The sequence below is a fragment of the Castor canadensis genome, chromosome 8, assembly GCF_047511655.1.
Source record: "Castor canadensis chromosome 8, mCasCan1.hap1v2, whole genome shotgun sequence".
Classification (NCBI taxonomy): Eukaryota; Metazoa; Chordata; class Mammalia; order Rodentia; family Castoridae; genus Castor; species Castor canadensis.
This window is the reverse complement of record NC_133393.1, coordinates 47,013,627-47,031,984: the sequence shown is the minus strand read 5'-3', so window position 1 is coordinate 47,031,984 and position 18,358 is coordinate 47,013,627. Positions and strand designations below refer to the sequence as shown.

Genomic DNA, 18,358 nt, shown 5'->3' with positions numbered 1-18,358 from the left:
TTTTTGTTACCATGTCCCTATAGTATAATTTGGTGCTAGAACATGATACCCATATGGAATACTATTGTGAACCTTGAATTTTACCTCAGACAATCTATAAACATTAACTCAAACCATAGACTTACACGTAAAGGCTAAAATACAAAATTTTCATAAGAATATAGAAATTCTTTGAGACCTTGAGTTAGGGAAAGAGTTGAACAAACCACAAAAGAGTCAATTGCTGAATTGGATTTCCTCAACCAAAATAAAAAAACTTTTGGTCCTCAAACATTATTAGCAGAATTAAAATGTAAACCACAGAAGGGTCACCGGTAAGATGGCAGTGGCGGCAGCGGAGACCTTCCGTCAGTTGCTGATTCTTCCCGGGGCTGCACGGGGCTTCGAGGTGCAGGTGACACTGAGCGGGGAGAAGGTCACACACACAGGCCAGGTCTATGATGTTAAAGACTACAGGAGAATTCGGTTTGTAGGTCGTCAGAAAGAGGTGAATGAAAACTTTGCCATTAATTTGATAGCAGAGCAGCCTGTGAGTGAGGTGGTCCATCGGGTGATATCCTGCAATGGGGGTGCTCTGGGGCACCCCAAGGTGTACATAAAGTTGGACAAAGAAACTAAAACAGGAACATGTTGCGGCCTGCAGTTCAAGCAGCAACATCACTAGTGTGGGTTGCACCCTGGCCTCTGCGTGGATGGAAGCACGTTCACGGTGGGCATGCAGTGTGGGTCACCACTGTGGTGTGTGTTCCCACTGCTGAATAAAGGGTGGCCCCACTGCAAAAAAAAAAAAAAAGTAAACCACAGAATGAGAGAATGTATTTCACAAAACATAGTGAAGATCTTGTATCCATAGTAAAGAATCATAAAACGAATACCTTCCAATTTGGACAACAGATTTGAGCAGACACTTCTCAAAATAAGATTTGTGAATGATAAATGAGTGCCTGAAAAGATGCTCAGCACCATTAGGAAAGGAAATATAGATTAAGATCAAGGCAATACTGCACACCTAGAGTGGTTTAAAAAAAACAAAAAAAAAGACTGGTGAAACTAAGTTGGTGAGAATGTAGAACAATGAGCTCTCAGAGATTCCTGATGCCTCTTACATAAATGCATAATCATTTTAGAAAACTATCTGATAGTTTTTAATGGTTAGTTTATTAGCCCACAGTTGTTTTAACTATATTTTAAGAAAATAATTTTGTGTGTGTGCGTGTGGTACTGGGGTTTGAACTCAGGTCCTACACCTTGAGCCACTCCATCAGCCCTTTTTTGTGATGGATTTTTTCGAGATAGCATCTCATGAACTATTTGCCTGGGCTGGCTTTCATCAATCAAAATAAGAAAACTTTTGGTCTTCAAACATTATTAGCAGAATTAAAATGTAAACCACAGAAGGGTCACCGGTAAGATGGCTTCAAACTTTGATCCTCCTGATGTCTGCCTCCTGAGTAGCTGGGATTATAGGCATGAACCACCGGCACCTGGTGAGAAAATAAAAATGTTTAATTGACACACAATATTTGTGTATATTTATGGGGTAGAATGTGGTATTTCAGCAGAGGCATAAATACATGTGTAAAGTTAAACATGCTGAAAGTGAAGTTCAGCAACCTCACTCCTAGACTGATGCTAGGATACCAAAGATACAAGAAAACCTAAGTCCACACTAAGGCTGGCCCACAAGCGTTCACAGCAGTGTCATCCACAGTAGCTCCAGGCTGGAAGGAACTCACTTGTCCATGAGCTCGTGAACGGATAGACAAATGGTTGTTTATCCATTTAGCAGAATATTTTTCAGTCATAAAAAGGAGCAACTTGGATGAATCCAAAAGTATGGTAAGTGAAAGAAAATGCACATAATACACACTGTATGATTTCATTTATATAAAGTTCAAGAAGAAGCAAAATTTTATGCACCAGTACAAGGAAGGCAGCTTCCTCGAAGGGGTGTTTATGGCTTGCTGTGGGCAAGAGAGGACACTTCAGATGCCCTTCCTTCAACAGCTATTCTTACTGCCTTCAGTTCCAAATAATCAATATACTGGCCTGAGTCATTTGGGGTGGTGTTCCCTTAACCCCCTCACACATCAGCGCAGCCTTTCCTGTCTCACTTGTTCTTATCTTCAAGGGGTCTGGATTCGTCTCTAACCTTATAAGGCAGCTTAAAGCACTGTGTTTTGACTGAAACATGGCATGTGCCAGCCTGGCACTGGAGACTGGGAAGCAACATGCTTTTGGCCATTTACTGGGAAAATAGAAAAGCTACAGCGGAAAAGTACCAGAAAGCCGATAGAGGTGGGTAAGAGGACACCGCATACAGAAAGTTGGCTATGCCCCACGAATACTAGTGCAAGTCTCCCTGTGAGTCACAGGTTTTGAATGGCAGGCTACAGGAGATCAAGTGCCAGACCTCATAGTTCTGATAATAACCCCAAAAAGCAGAGAGACAAGAACTTAAGCAGCGGGAGAAAAGGGACAGAAGGCGAGATGGATGCTGAGCCCCAGAGGAAAGGAGATGTCTGTGAGCAACACATTTAAAAAGCAAGCAATAAAATCCCATCCCCACCCCACAAAAAACTCTCCAAATATAAAGAGTTTATTTGATTTCTTTGGAGAAAAAGTAGAATTTGGAGCAAAAAAAAATTATAATATTTTATAATATAATATATTTTATAAAAAACATATTCACATATATTTTTTTCTCAGGTGACTGTATACCTAAGGCAACTCATTCCATGTGCTTGGGGAAAGGGCACATTCTGCCCCTTTACAGACAGAAGTGGCTTTGTTTGATAGGGGAAGAATCAAGATTTTGGGATTTTCATAAATTTCTAGTTGGTCAGTGCTTCTGGGCAATGTGTGAACAAACGAAATTACTTGCTGTGTCTGACAATAAATGGGCTTTATTGGATGAACTCACATTAAAACTCAAGATGGAATGACTGGTGGAGTGGTTCAAGTGGTAGAGTGCCTGCCTAGCAAGCGTGAGGCCCAGAGTTCAAGCCCCAGTACTGCCAAAAAAAAAAACCCACAAAAGAGATGGAGAAACAATTTGAATTTGAATTTCACAGCACTGAGCCACCTGAATTGGAAAACGCTGGCAAGTTGGCTTATCTGATAAAGATCTCTGTCCCCACCTGTCCACTCAACACTCTGGCCTAGCCTCATACCCATCTGTGTAAAAATGAGCGGAAGCGGGCACTTAGGGGAAGGAAGAGGAAGTGGGAAGCAGGGGAATGGGCTAGGAGGAAGGGTGAACAGGTAAGTGCCTGACACCCCCACAGCGAGCAGCAGGACAAGAGAACTTCCTAACTTGACATCTCTCGGAGGGCTGTTGGAAGTGTTCATCACACTAAGACCTACAAGGAAGCAGCCTCTTTGGTTCTTCCAAAATGCTTCTCAAGCTGTGAGAATACTCCAAAGAGCATCACTGGGACACAAAATAGACCAGAGGCGGTGATAATGGTGAGAATCTAGCTATGACAGCAACACTACAGCGATGGGTTAAGGAGCGCTTGTGCTGGTACAGTGAGTCCAACATGCATCATTTCATTTATTCCCCACTTCACCCTATTACCATTACCACTAACAAATGAGGAGACGTGGAGAGGTTCAGTGACCTGCCTGCAGCCACACAGCTGCTCTGTCTCTAGAAAGGAATTAGAACCCAGAAATACTTGCCTTTGAAACCTCTGCCTGTAACCCCTGCTCCCCTATTACATCGTCTGAAAGGGAACGTTGCCTGGATTCAGTCCCCAGCCCAAGTCCACTGTGATCTCAGGAGCTGGGCCAGCGAAGAGTAGCTCGGGAGTGGGGAAGCACCTCTGGATCCCACGCCCCTTCCAACGGAGGTGAGCCAGAAGTAGCAAGTTATAGAAGGTCCCTGCTCAGTACCATGTGACTGGATGCCTCTACTCCGCCCAAATTCCCATCTACCACGAGTGACTTTCAGGCGGACAAAGGACTCACTCCTTCTCAGCGCTGCACAAGCTCAGGGTGGAAACAGCCACAGCCACATTCCACCTTTTTGGACATCACATTTTGGGGATGGATCTGCCAGCAATCCTGGTAACCAGGCTGGAGTTGGAGTTTCCATGCAACATGAGCAGATATCCCAGCAGGAAGTGGGGCTTGTACTTTGTGGTTCAGGAGCCACCAGCTCTCAGGGAGATTTCCTGGTGCTTTTTAAGCCAACAGTCTTTGTCCCTGGGGCCACAGTGATAGTGGCTTCCTTATCAGTAGATCTTCACTACTGATAAGGAAGCCCTGGATATTTGTCGCTCAGCTGCTTTCTGATTGCAAGGTGCCTGGCTATGGCAGAGGTGTCCACTCCCTTGGCAGCCAGTTCTATGGTGTTATTCTGGAAGTAATTTCTGGAAGTCCAACCTCGAACTCACCCCTCTAGCCTTTTAATAATTTTATAAGCACTGAATCCCCCCAGTAACAACATGTATCTTAGGATGGAGGCCTGTTAGACCCAAAGTACAGTTGCTTCCCTTGACTGAGTGCTTCTTAGGAACAAGGCTGGTAGTATGGGCATGGTAGGTCAGGTTCCTTGGGAAATAGTGTTTGCAAGAGCAAGGGTAGTTTCTTCTTTCAGCAGCTTAAGAGTGGCGGGCACAGCACTGTATGTGATCTTTGCAAACACCCCAAGAGGCAGACATCTCTAGTCCTACTTTCACAGTAGAAGAAACTGAACTCAGAGGTTGAAAGTGACTTGCCCAAGGTCACCAGCTTGTCAGTGGGAATGCAGATGGATCCCAAATCTCTCAACTCTGCCACCATATCTGAAAACCTTTGTATGAGCTACATGGTCACCTGGATATTTGCCCATCCAGTGTGTTTCCTGGTACAACAGATTTGCTAGGGAAAGATAAGATGATAAGTTCACTGCCAAATTACTTCATCCTGTGCTTCTACTTTGAAAAGTATCTTGTAAATGCCTGCTGTGGTATATGACTGTGTCAAAAAGGGTCATGTGATGAAAACTTTGTCCCCAGAGTGACCAAATCAATGGTGGAATCTTTCAGAGGTGGAGCCTTATGGAAAGTCACTAGGTCATGAGGGCTCCATCTTCATGAATGGATTCATGCTGCTCTCACAGGAACGAGTGAGTTCTGCAAGAATGGGTTGTTACAAGCCAGGTGCCAGTGGCTCACACCTATAATCCTAGCTACTCAAGAGGCCTCTGCCTCTTGAGATCAGGGGAACTGTGGTTTGAAGCCAGCCTGGGCAAATAGTTCAAGAGACCCTATCTCGAAAATACCCTTCACTAAAAGAAAGGCAGGGTTGTGGTGGGGGTGGGGGGATGAATTCAAACCCTAGTACTGCAAAAAAGAAGGTTATTACAAAGCAAGTTTGGTTGTCTTGTTTTGCTCTCTTGCACATATGTCCCTTCAACACATGGTCTAGTCCCTTTCTGCATCTCCACCGTGTTGTAATGCAGCCAGGGGACTCTCATCTGGACAGCAGAACCGTGTGTTTGTACTTTTCAGCCACCAGAGTCATAAGCCAAATAAACCTCTTTAGAAAAACTCCCAGACTTTGGTATTTTGTTATAACACCAGAAAATGGACTAAAACAATATCTTCTTCCTAGTTCAGCAATTCTTGGCTATAAGCAGATGGACCTCTTGATTCTTCCACAAATTATGACCTTTATTTCTTCCTGGCTTGAAATATTTCCTGTTTTTCCTTTTAACTAAATGATGCTCATTTCCAGTCCTGTCTGAGGGTTTGTCCAGTTACTCTAGCACTATTCACTGATGCTTGTAACACCACATCTACCATCTCATCAAATGCTGACTGTGTATTTTTGTTTATGGGTTTTTCCCTAGCTGCTTTAGTTTGGATCTGTTATGTCCCCAAAGGCCCATGTTTTAAAGGTGTGGTCCTCATCTATGGCACCGTTCTGCGGTGGTGGAACCGTGAAGAGGTGGTGTGTAGGTGGAGTTCTTTGGTCACTTGGTCTTTTCTTTTTTTTTTTGGTGCTGGGATCGAACCCAGGGCCTCACGCATGCTAGGCAAGCGCTGTACCACCGAGCTACATCCCAGCCCTCTTTGGTCACTTGGACATGCCCTTGAAGCAGATACTGGGACCCTGGCCACTTTATGTTGCTAAAGCAACAGGGCCAAGCAACCATTGGCAGAAAGCACTGAAATAGCCAAAATAAAGCATTTCCTTGTTTTAAGCTGATTTTCTCAGGCATTTTGCCACAGAAAGACCAACACATAAGTCCTTTGAGAAAAGGACCCATTATATTAATAACAATTGTAATAACATTAGCATCAGTAAAGGACACTTATAGGCACCAGGCAATTTATATCCATTATTTCTAGTCATCATAACAGTATTGCACACTATCTTATTTTCTTGTCCTTTGGGATTTGTTTTGGAGGGGGGAGTATTGAGGATTGAATTCAGGGCCTCCACTCAAGTACACTACCACTGGAGCCATGCTTCTGTACCTTTTGCTTTCAGTTTGTTTTTCAGATAGGGCCTCATGCTAACTTTCCCAAGATAGCCTCACATGATGATCCTCCTACCTTTGCCTCCTGAGTGGCTGGGACCACAAGCCTGTGCCACCATGCTCAACTTGTTTTTGATATAGGGCGATAGGGTCTCCCTAACTTTTTGTCTGAGCTGGCCTTGAACCACCATCCTCCTGCCTCCACCTATCCAGTAACTGGGATTACAGGTATGCACCATCATGCCTGGCCCTCCCTTGGGATTGTTAATTGTACTGAAGCCATCAATTAGACTTGCACAGATTTTCATCATATGTCACCTTTGTCAAAGCCTCCCTGATCATGTCACCACATCCTCCTCCTTCTGCCCTGCATACTTGCACATCCCAACTTCTGTGTCTATCATACCCTTGTCTCTCTACTGTGAGAATCAGCTTAGATCAGGTCTTTCCTGTCAAAGAATTTAATCAGTAATAACTGCCTTACTAACTTGCTTCCCATACATGGACTCACCTTAATAGGATAAAAGTTTCTATTAAGAACAAAGAATTATCCTCAGCTGGGCTAGGGCAAGAATTCGGCTAGATGCCGTGGTTCTGGAGCTGATAACCAAAAACAGTTATTGCTTCCCTGAACTTTTAAACTTCTTTGTTCCATAGCTCCCTCCCAACCTAGCCCCTTTCTAATTAGCCAACAATGTCAACTGTGAGCCCCAAACCTACCCAATCCAGGGACAGGAGAGGGACAACATGGTGTCTGATAAAACCCATGCAGACTTCCCACCTAATGTGTGCTTCCTAGACTTTCTGATGTGCACCCTTCTGCAGAAGTAAGTTTTGCCTTGCATATTGACTTCTGAGTAGTGTTATCTCTCTCATGATACCCCAATACCTTAAAAGATATTTCTAACAGTGTGAGGGCTCGTCCAGGATTTTCATGTCACCCAGGGGCTGTGGATACCCCCTCCTGAGGGGAGATGGGTCCCACTGCCTTGTTGCAGTGACCTCACGACTGGGGGAAACTGCTATCTCTGTGGCCAACAGCGAAATTGAGATGAAAAGTCAATTGGCAATGCTGGGAAAGGGGGCCGGCCCAAGCAAGCACTGTGGGGGAACAGATTAACTCCACACATGGGACCAAGGTAGGAAAGTCGAATACTGCCTTGGTGTTTGGGACATCCCAGAGAGAGGTTGTGTGGGCATGACTGGGACTAGTCCCAGACACAAAACAAGTGCCAACTCTTGATTCCTAGCCCTGGCAGCCCACAAGGGAGCCAGTGAAAGAAAGAGGAAGCACTTTGGGTAGAATACAAAAACCCTCCATCACAGGGTGGGGGATATGGGTAGATTATAAGAAACTTCCATCACAGGGGGTTGAATATTCTCCTGGGGATAACACAGCCAGGATTTTGGGATAGGAAATAAAAAGTCAACTTTAGGAAAGGCCCCCAAGAAACTAGACTCATCTTCTTCTATTCCTCCAGATAGCTCTTTCAGTCTCATGTTACTATATTGGGAAGAAAATCCTAGGACAAAAGATTTAAAAAAATGATTAAATATTGTTCTTTCATTTGGACACAGGAACCAATCTTAAGACCATCTGTTTTCTGGCCAAAATTTGGCTCCAATGAAGACTGGGTTTGCCAAGTGCTCATAGAATATATAACTGATAGAACCCAGTAAGCCAGGAATAGATTATGCCCTCTGCTGGCACCGGGGACCTTGACTTTGTTCCCACTTAAAATGCCTAAGACTGAAAAAGAAAGCAAATTGGGAGCCCCTTGATCGCCTTCCTCCCCTTATGGACCCATGGGCCCTGCCCCTAAAGACCTTCTCCATCTAGGAGGCAGGGAGCCCACAGGCAAATTCACCCAGGGAGGGAAAAGAGGTAGAAAATGAGGGCCCTTGTGGAGCAGCAGCAGCCTCAGCCCCTCTCTTACCAGGCACTTCCTTCTACAGACTGAGAAGGGAATTGGAGCAATGCAAACAGGATAGCCAAAACCTTCCCTTCTCCCCCAGTGAAAATCGATCGCAGACCATATATCCTCTCAGAGGTTCCCTTAGGGGGTGGGGAAACTGGGTTTGTTAACGCCCTTCTCACTAGCTTGGAGGTGAGAAATTTAAAGAGAATTGAGGCCTCTGTTAGAAGATCTGCATGGGGTGATGGATCAACTTGACCAATTCCCTGGCCCACAGGTTTATACATGGGCTGAACTACGTCCATTCTAGCATCTTGTTCTCCAGGAGGAAAGAGGAATGACAGGGGGGGCTGCCAGGATGGCTTGGGAATGAGAGCATCCTCCTTGTCTTAATGTTCTTAATGTAAAGTTTCCCAATCAGGAGCCCTAATGGGATAATAATGATGCTATTCATTGGGATTATATGAGAGATCGCAGAGATTTAATTTTAAAGGGAATCTGGGAAGCAGTTCCTGAACCTCAAAATATAGCCAGGGCCTTTGATGTCCAACAAGGCAAAGAAGACCCAGCTGAACTCTTAGATAGGTTAAAAGAGCAGAGGAGAAAATACTCAGGACTAAAGGTGGAGGACTTTCTAGGTCAGGCATGTTAAACTTCATTTTGTAACAAATAACTGGCCTGACATAGCAAAAAAGTTATAAAAATTAAAAAACTGAAAAGATAAAAATGTGAAAAAACTATTAAGGGAAGCCCAAAAGGTTTCTATAAATACAGATAAACAAACAAAACAAAAGCAAAAAGCCAAGATAATGCTGTCCACCATGGAGTAAATGATTCAAAATAAAGCAGGCCTATGGGCCCAGGGACAGCGAGCTCCCCAAGGAGGACGCCAGAAAGGGCAATACCCCAAACGAAAACCAAGGGAAAAAGGGAAAAATAAACATTACAAATGTGGTGAGGAGGGGCATTTCAAAAGAAAATACCCAAATTGGAAAAAGGAGGAGCAGGTGATACCCCTCACGCTGTTCAATGAAGACTAGGGTTGTTGGGGGCTCTTTTATTTTAAGGGATCCTCCTGAGAGCCCTTGATAAATCTAGAGGTAGGATTTGAACTAAATGAAAGAAACTTTTAAATTGATTTTGGAGCAGCTTGCTTATCCAACCCCCTTGTATGCAGTTGTCCTCAGATCGCTCATTAATTTCTGGAGTGAAAGAAGAGGGAATCCATGTCCCTTTATTCAGAAAAGCCCCTGTAAGATATAAAGATAGACAAAAGTAATCTTTCTTTTTGTCCCTAAAGCAGGAACCAATCTTTTGGACCAATACTTAAAGTCAAAACTGGGGATAGGATTAAATATACCTCAAAAACAAATTTAGATATCTCTCCACCTGTTATCTCTGGAAAAAGAACAACAAATTCTTTTGGAGGTCTAGACTAGGGACAAAAACCGAGGAGGACTAAAGTAAGGGAAAAACTGTCAGGAGGAAACAATATCCAGTTCTCCTGCAAGGAAGGCTAGGATTGCAACCTGTCATCAAGGGACTACTCAGGGATTGCCTTCTTGAACCTGCATGTCCCTTACAACACCCTAATCCTCCAGTTAAGAAGGCTGATGGCTCTTATAGATTAGTCCAGGATCTAAGAGCCATCAGCCAAATTGTGCAAAGTAGACACCCAGTGGTCCCAAATCCTTATACCCTCTCCTCAGCAAGACACCACATGATCATAAATGGTTTAATGTAGTAGACTTAAAGGATGCCTTTTGGGCCTGTCCCTTAGCTGAGGAAAGTAGATTTCTTTGCCTTTGAACAACAATACCAATGGACGGCTCTGCCTCAGGGATTCACAGAATCCCATAATCTGTTTGCACAAATACTTGAACAAATATTGGGGACTTTAAAGCCCCTCCCCAACAGATTAAATTACTCCTATATGTACATGATTTGTTAATCTCAGGGAAAAAAAGAAAGGTGGTAACAGAGGCAACTATTGCATTGCTTAATTTTCTGGGTCAACAGGGACTGAGAGTGTCAAAGTCCAAACTACATTTTGTGGAGAAGGAAATTAAACACTTGGGACATCTTATTAGTGAAGGGAAATAGAGACTAAGCTGTAGCAGATTTCTGGAATAATTAGTATGCCTCTACCAACTACCAAAAGGGAGCTAAGAAAATGCATGGCCTTATTGGATACTGTAGATTATGGATAGGTTCATACACCTTAAGACAAAGGGGCTTTATCTTTAGCTTTTAGGTAAAGAACCTGACCCTCTTCTTTGGAAATCAGAGGAATTACAGTTCTGAGACGCCTGAAAGCAGGCCCTTATCACTGCTCCATTGCTAGCTCTGCCTTCTTTAGAAAAGCCATTTCACCTATTTGTAATTGTTAATAAGGGAACAGTCTAAGGAGTTCTAATGCTGGACCATGGAAGACAAAGACAGCCAGTTGCCTACTTCTCCAAGATCTTATATCCAGTCTCAAGGGGTAACCAGAATGTATTCAATTAGTTGCAGCCACTGCTCTTCTAACAGAGGAGAGCAGAAAACTGACCTTTGGGAGAGCCCTGATTGTAAGCATGCCTTATCAAGTGAGAACGATCTATAACCAGAAGGTAGGGAGATGGTTAACTGACTCAAGGATTTTAAAATATGAAGCTATTCTGTTGGGGAAGGCTGATGTGATACCTCAGATGAGTGCCTAAATCCAGCCAAATTCCTAGTGGGATGACAATCCTCAAATCCTATTAAACATTGCTCTCTAGACCTGATAGAATACCAGACCAAGGTGAAACCAGACTTACAAGAGACTCCCTTTGAGACTGGCGATAAGTTCTTTATGGGATGGTTCTTCCCTGTTAATTAAATAAAAGAGACATAATGGATACTCAGTGATAGATGAAAGTCACTTAACTAATTAAATCAGGCTACTACCTAATAATCGGTCTGCTCAAACTTGTGAATTATTTGCACTTAATCTGTAGCAGGGAGGAGGATCATAAAAAAACAGACTAGGCCTGAGTCCTGAGAAAGTAGCAGGGAGGTAGGGATGGCATAGAAGAGAGATAAAACCTGAGGAATCTGAACATCAGGAAGGTCATGTAGCACCAGGGAGGGGAAAGTCACATAGCACTAGGGTAAAGTAGCCAATAAAATTAAATATAACCACATATGGACCTTGCTTTTTGCTTCTGTAACCTGCTTGCAAGGGTATATAAGGTGAGACCCCCTTTGTTCTCAGGGCTCAGCCTTTGGACATGAGTCCACTGAGTCTGTGCTGGCACAATAAAATGTTGCTTCCTGCTGATTGCCTCAAGAGTCCCATATCTCAGCTAGCAAACTCCTACAACATTTCTTGGTGGCTCATTATCTGAGATTGCAGAGATGGTGAGTTACCACCTCCCTTGTCACTGGGGTGCATCCCCCCAGACCGCCAGGAGGAGATCCCACCAGGTGCCAATGGACAGCTTGATCCAGAGGGGGATCCATCCTCCCAGCAAATCAGGGTGAGAGTCTTGGATTCACAATGGAACCCAGTGAGGTGCAAGAACCAGCGAGGGGAGGGGAGCACCACTCATCAGGCTGGTAAGAACCTGGGTTCAAATTCAGGCTGCCCCAAGAGGCAGAAGGGGAGCTTGATCACCCCCTAAGCGGACATCCTAGTAACCACCATTTTTGGGGTAAAACCATGTCTCTCAGGTTCACGGAGTGGTATGGAAGTACGGTGCTGTGTGAGAGTATATGAAAATGTGAGCTGAGACGCAGCCTAGCTGCAAAATGAGTGAGGAGTTCCCTCCTGCTCTGTGTCTGTTTGGCAGTCTGGTAATGGGAGGAGATATGTGGAAATCAGAGTAAAAACACTCCCTTGGAGTGTATGATTAATAACTTTAAAAAGGAATTTAATGGAGACTATGGAGTTAACTCCTAACAAGCTTAATGTTCTTTGTTAAGCAGATCGGCCTACTTTTGGTGTAGGATGGCCCCCAGAAGGGTTGCTAGATAACACTGTGGTTAATGAAGTTTACAGAGTAATTGTTAAAAAAAAAAAAACCTAACATGCAGGAGAATGGGAAAAGCCAAGAGGCTAAAACTGGTCTTGAAAAATCAGACTTTGTTCTTCTTTGAAGAAGTTTGCACATCTTCACCCAAAATGGGCATCCTGAAGGAGGACTGAAGCTCAGCACTAACTGGGCTCTTACAGAAATTAACACATGAAGGATGGACTTGCACTGATACATAAGATATGGTCTGACTTGAAAGAAAAGGAACATTGCAGGAGGGTTGTAAATGTAGAGAGGGGGAAGTAGAGAAATGGAAGCAAAATTGGGATGAGGTCTTCAAGAATAAAGGAGAGAGAGAGAGAGAGAGAGAGAGAGAGAGAGAGAGAGAGAAGAAAGAGAGCAAGAAGAAAGAGAAGAGAAGAGAGAGGAGAGAAAAAATAAAAATGTCATAAAATGTTTAGAGACAGAAAAGGACAAAAGGTTTAATGCACTTTTTCAGTTGAGTTTTTATGTCTTAAAAATAAAAAGTAAATAAAAAACAGTTAAAGATTATTAAAATATGCTGGCACCTTTACTTCTAGAGAGCATAAATAGGGAGAACCTACCTAAAGGGTAAAAAGAAAAGGAACAACTTTGACTGCTGCTGGTTTAAAAAAAAAAAAAACTGTTCCAAAAGGTGCAGTAAGCTTGGTCTGTTATTGAGACAGTCATGAGGTGCTTCTGTTTCCCTTGCTAATGGCTGGTCAGATTATGCATCCATCTAGTGGTGTGCTCACAGTGTGTGTGTGTGTGTGTATGTAAACATCTTCAAAATGGTTCTTAAAATGCTGCTATAAGGTTAATATGATACTCAAGGTAACAAAAAAACCAGGGTATTTATTTTAAAAATCTCTGTTACAAACTGCTTAGGCTTTTTACATATAAATATGTAAACATCTTGAGAACAGTTCTTATTATAGAATCAATGTAAAAATTATTACTCTGTTCTGCTGCTTTTAAGAAAACAGGTTATCAAACTTATTTCAATCAGGTCTCACTAAGATGCAGGCATTCAGGGGTTAATTAACATTCTGGCTTAGACCAGAGGGAGAAAAAAAGAAGAAGAAAACGGGGGCCCACAGTCTGCAACAAAAATCTTGGAATTTGGGTAAAGAAATGACCTTCACATGTTTCACTCTGCCATAATTACAATCTGGAATTTAATTCTCTTATTACGCAGGGGTCTATTAACAAATGGGCTTTCTATAAATTGTTTTCATAAAAAAAATAATTTTAAGGTTCCTTTTTTACTGGTTTTTCCCCCATATAAATATAAGGTTTTAAGTTAAAAGGTTTTACTCTTGAGGATATACCCAAAAGACTGTTACTCCAGAGGCACCTGCACATCCATGTTTATTGTGGCACTATTCACAATAGCCAAGTTATGGAAACAGCCAAGATGCCTCAGCACTGACGAATGGATTAAGAAAATGTGGTATCTATACACAATGGAATTTTATGCAGCCATGAAGAAGAACGAAATGTCATCATTCGCTGGTAAATGGAAGGAATTGGAGAACATCATTCTGAGTGAGGTTAGCCTGGCTCAAAAAACCAAAAATCGTATGTTCTCCCTCATATGTGGACATTAGATCAAGGGCAAACACAACAAGGGGATTGGACTATGAGCACATGATAAAAGCGAGAGCACACAAGGGAGGGGTGAGGATAGGTAAGACACCTAAAAAACTAGCTAGCATTTGTTGCCCTTCACGCAGAGAAACTAAAGCAGATACCTTAAAGCAACTGAGGCCAATAGGAAAAGGGGAACAGGTACTAGAGAAAAGGTTAGATCAAGAAGAATTAACCTAGAAGGTAACACCCACGCACAGGAAATCAATGTGAGTCAATGCCCTGTATAGCTATCCTTATCTCAACCAGCAAAACCCCTTGTTCCTTCCTATTATTGCTTATACTCTCTCTACAACAAAATTAGAAATAAGGGCAAAATAGTTTCTGCTGGGTATTGAGGGGGGGGAGCGGGAGGGGGCGGAGTGGGTGGTAAGGGAGGGGGTGGGGGCAGGGGGGAGAAATGACCCAAGCCTTGTATGCACATATGAATAATAAAAGAAAAATGGAAAAAAAAAAGTTAAAAGGTTTCATAAATTAAAATCAACAAGTAACATGATATTAAAGATATGATTTAAAAAAAATAAATGGATAAAAAAATACTTGTGGATAAAAGAAAAGGGATAAAGACAAACTGCCCCAGGGGATACAAAATAAGTTGTCATAAAGATACAGAGTAGGTTGTCATAAAAGATGGAGCTTATAGATACTTATGTTAGTGATTAACTAAAATCCAGTTACATGAAAGGTTTTGTAAGGTCAAAATTTAATGTACTGATATTAAACTAAAACTTAATTCTCTAAGCTCATAACAACAAGGCTATCTTTAAAATATTGTATTGTTCTTGATAACATTTACAAAAAATTGTCTTTAAATGCTTTTTGTTTTGTCAAGATAACTGTCAGGGAATTTTTGGTGTACCAGGCTAATCCACAAATTTGGCAAGACAACAAGAGTTTATTAGAACACAAAAAAAACAAGAGGCAGCATAGTACAGGAAATACTGCTGCACTGATGTGAGAGTTAAAACAAATTTACTTATGTAAAGCCAAAGTGCACCATCCAGATAGTATTAAAAAAATAAACTAAAAACAAAAAAAAAACCAAAAACTACTACACTGGAAGTCAAGACCTCCAGTTTTTATTGGACTCAACAGAGTGAAAGTGTTAGCCCTACTCCTTCCACATGTTGGATGGAGGGAATTTTTGGCCTGGGATGTCCAGATTGTGCCTGTTATTTTAGGGGGGGACTCCACTGACTACTGGTTGGTGGGATCCTGCTGTATGTCATGAGCCATTTGTTAATGTCAACAATCTGAGCTGTGATCCCTTATCAACATCTGAGCCATGATTCTTGGACACTATGTTTCCTAACTCCACAGTTAATCCCCATAAATATTTACCTGTGTTCTCTGGTGATTTTTGTCAGTGTTTCAACTGCTAAGGTAACTGAGTCATGTTCATTTAGGAGTTGGTTTATGTAGGGGTTAACAATGAAGACGGCCATGTTAGGACTAGACCTCCTCCCACCTTGTAGATGGCTCACCTTTATCTCTCTGGATAGATGCCAAGGACAGGTGGGCAGACAGCGACCTAATATAACTTATCTTTCTTGGTTGCCCAGCAACAATATCCCTTAGTGACCTTCCTGATACTTTTCCACTAGCCCCCTATATTTAGCCCAAGCCTGTATATGGCACTGGGCTCTAGTTCTCTTGCTGGGGTCTCCCTCCACAGGGCACCTGCCTAAACAATAAGCCCTGCACTGATGTTTGATCCACCTCTCTGCCTCTTCCAAGCCTCTTATATATATATAAGTTTATATAAAACTTCCTGGATGACTTCATGGTTAAACAACTGTTGTCTTGGGTGATTCTAATACAGTTGGTACCCTATATGTGTCTGTGACTGGGTTATTTGGGTTTACTAAAACTGTTCTTTCCCCCTACAACTGATAAAAATCTAAGGTTTTACTTCAAGAGAAACAACTAAACTAATATGTATATATAACCTCTAGAGAGCTGTGATTCTGTTGCTGATTCCTATATATTAAATATATTTATGTTTTTCAAGTATATCAAGCCTTCTAAAATACAAAATTTAGTTAAACACGGTAACAAAAAGATAGTGGTACTGATATACTGTTCTGTTAGTTAAATTGTCCATCAGAATTTTAACCATGACTCTTAAGTTTTTGTCATTATAGTTCTGATCCTTTTGGGACATTTACAATCAAGTCTATAAAAAAAAAACTCTAATAACTACTTAGGTGTCACCCAGGTTAGCTTTTTAGACATCTGCTTTTGTTAGATTTTATTTTGCTTTGTCCTTCTCTAGAAGCCCATTGCCAAAGGGTCACTCCTTCTAAGCCTCTTTGTTGCTCAAATTTGGCCAAAAGGGTCTAGTTGGCAGTGACTCCCACCTGATCTGCTCTTTATTCCCTCCTGATGTGGGAACAAGACCAACCAAATAAACAAAGTCCAGGAAAAAGCAAATCTTGATGATGACCAATCAAGAAAGATCTTCAGTCTATGGCCATACCACTCTGAACGCATCCAATCTCATCTGGTCTCGAAAGCTAAGCAGGGTTGGGCCTGGTTATTACTTGGGTGGAAGACAGATCTTCAGAAGAGACTGCTCAAAGACTAGCAGTTTGGAGATGAAAGGGGGGAATGCCATCAAAGTTCCAATGGAGTCACTGGTGTCAGACCTCTCAAAGATAACCAAGGCCAAGAGGATTGAAGAAATGGTTCTTATGCATTTGTGGCTATCTGACATTAAAGCCCTTCTAGACACAAACTCATATTTTTAGACAGGATATTCTACTTAAAAAGAGACAAAGTAACTATTTTTACTGGCTCTGAACATGTCCTTTAATACTTGAAGATGGTGGTTTTAACTTTTTTAACAAGTCTTCTTGGACATATATACTGACAGTATATTGTTGCCAAGGTAATTCTACTCAGTTTAAAAAAAAACTGTCTGGATAAAAAACAAACAAACAAACCCTAAAATATCCAACCATTAAAATCCCATTGGAGGGGCCCTTTTGTTGTTATCTTGTCTACTCCCACCATAGTTAAAGTAGCAGTGATTGCTCCTTGGATCCACCACAGTCAAGCCAAGCCAGCTTCTCTAAAGTAGGAGTGCATCCCTGATCCAACTTCACCATGCAGGGTCACCCTCTAGAACCTAAGTGCCCTCCCTCGGCAGAACTCTGCTTCCCAGGAAACAACAGGGGTCCATGAACAACAAAACAACAGCCCTGTGCTAGTCACCACTGGAAGCTGAGTAGTCTACACATGGCAGAAGCTTGAGGAGTCATCTCTCCAACAGGACAAATGGGTGTTTTTCACACCAGTTATTTCACTGTAATGCATTGTCACCCCGTCTGTATCTGTTGCTGTAATTCTCACCCTAGTTTTCACCATAGGCTTGGCAGAAACCACCCCCGCTGATTGATCTCACGGTGAAAGGTTTTTATTTGCTCTATTCTATCTCTTTTGAGCAGGATGCATAATTACTATTTATGGTTACTGATCTGGTCTAACAAAGGACAAAATACACAGCCCTCCTTCACAAGGGAAAAGCTGCCCCTAACTGTACCTGTGGCATCTGTGACCCTGTAAATTTCACTGTACTTAAGCCATCTGATTAAACACAGGAAAAAGTAATTAATATAAACATAGATAAAAAGGGTCTTGACCCTGAGAGTCTGATACACCTCAAATTAGTAACTGTTACCCATGAGAGTTCCTCATATCAAATTTTTTACTCCTTTTATAAGGAGATGAAAAATGAAGTTTTTAGCCAAAGCTAAAAACTTGTTCTTCTCACTGGCTGAGTCTATAGCCCAGACTCTAGATGTCACTTTATGCTATGTTTGTGAGGGGGACCAACAGGGAGACCACTGGGCTTGGGAAAAGGATGACAAATGGCCTTACATGTAATGTTATAAAAATAAAAACCCCTAAATAAAGATGATGCTCTTTGACCCTAGGTGGGTCCGAGCATCAAAGGGGGGGAATAATATAGCAGGGAGGAGAATCAGAAGAAAACAGACTAGGCCTGAGTCCTGAGAAAGCAGCGGGGAGGTAGGGATGGCATAGCAGAGAGATAAAACCTGAGAAATCTAAACATGAGGAAGGTCATGTAGCACCAGGGAGGGGAAAGTCACATAGCACTAGGGTAAAGTAGCCAATAAAATTAAATATAACCATATATGGATTAGACCTTGCTTTTTGCTTCTGTAACCTGCTTGCAAGGGTATTTAAGGTGAGACCCCTTTGTTCTCAGGGCTCAGCCTTTGGACATGAGTCTGCTGAGTCTGTGCTGGCACAATAAACATTGCTTCCTGCTAATT

General features: G+C 42.2%; 1 protein-coding gene across 2 annotated transcripts; it reads left to right on the top strand.

The window, feature by feature from the left end:
* The first annotated feature begins 285 nt into the window (after positions 1–285).
* On the top strand, positions 286–696 carry LOC109692205 (NADH dehydrogenase [ubiquinone] iron-sulfur protein 6, mitochondrial-like). Of its 2 annotated transcripts, XM_074081734.1 has the most exons (2): positions 286–487; positions 602–664. In XM_074081734.1, the coding sequence occupies exons 1-2, from the start codon at positions 320–322 to the stop codon at positions 662–664; spliced, it is 231 nt and encodes a 76-aa protein (XP_073937835.1). In that variant the 5' UTR covers positions 286–319. The 2 variants fall into 2 exon arrangements, with proteins under 2 accessions (XP_073937835.1, XP_073937834.1); XM_074081733.1 differs by having other exon boundaries at positions 286–696.
* Positions 697–18,358: the final 17,662 nt, after the last annotated feature.

What these genes read in the sequence shown, in the direction of transcription:
- LOC109692205 (XM_074081733.1), top strand. Translation starts at nt 320, where the DNA reads ATGGCAGTGGCGGCAGCGGAGACCTTCCGTCAGTTGCTGATTCTTCCC.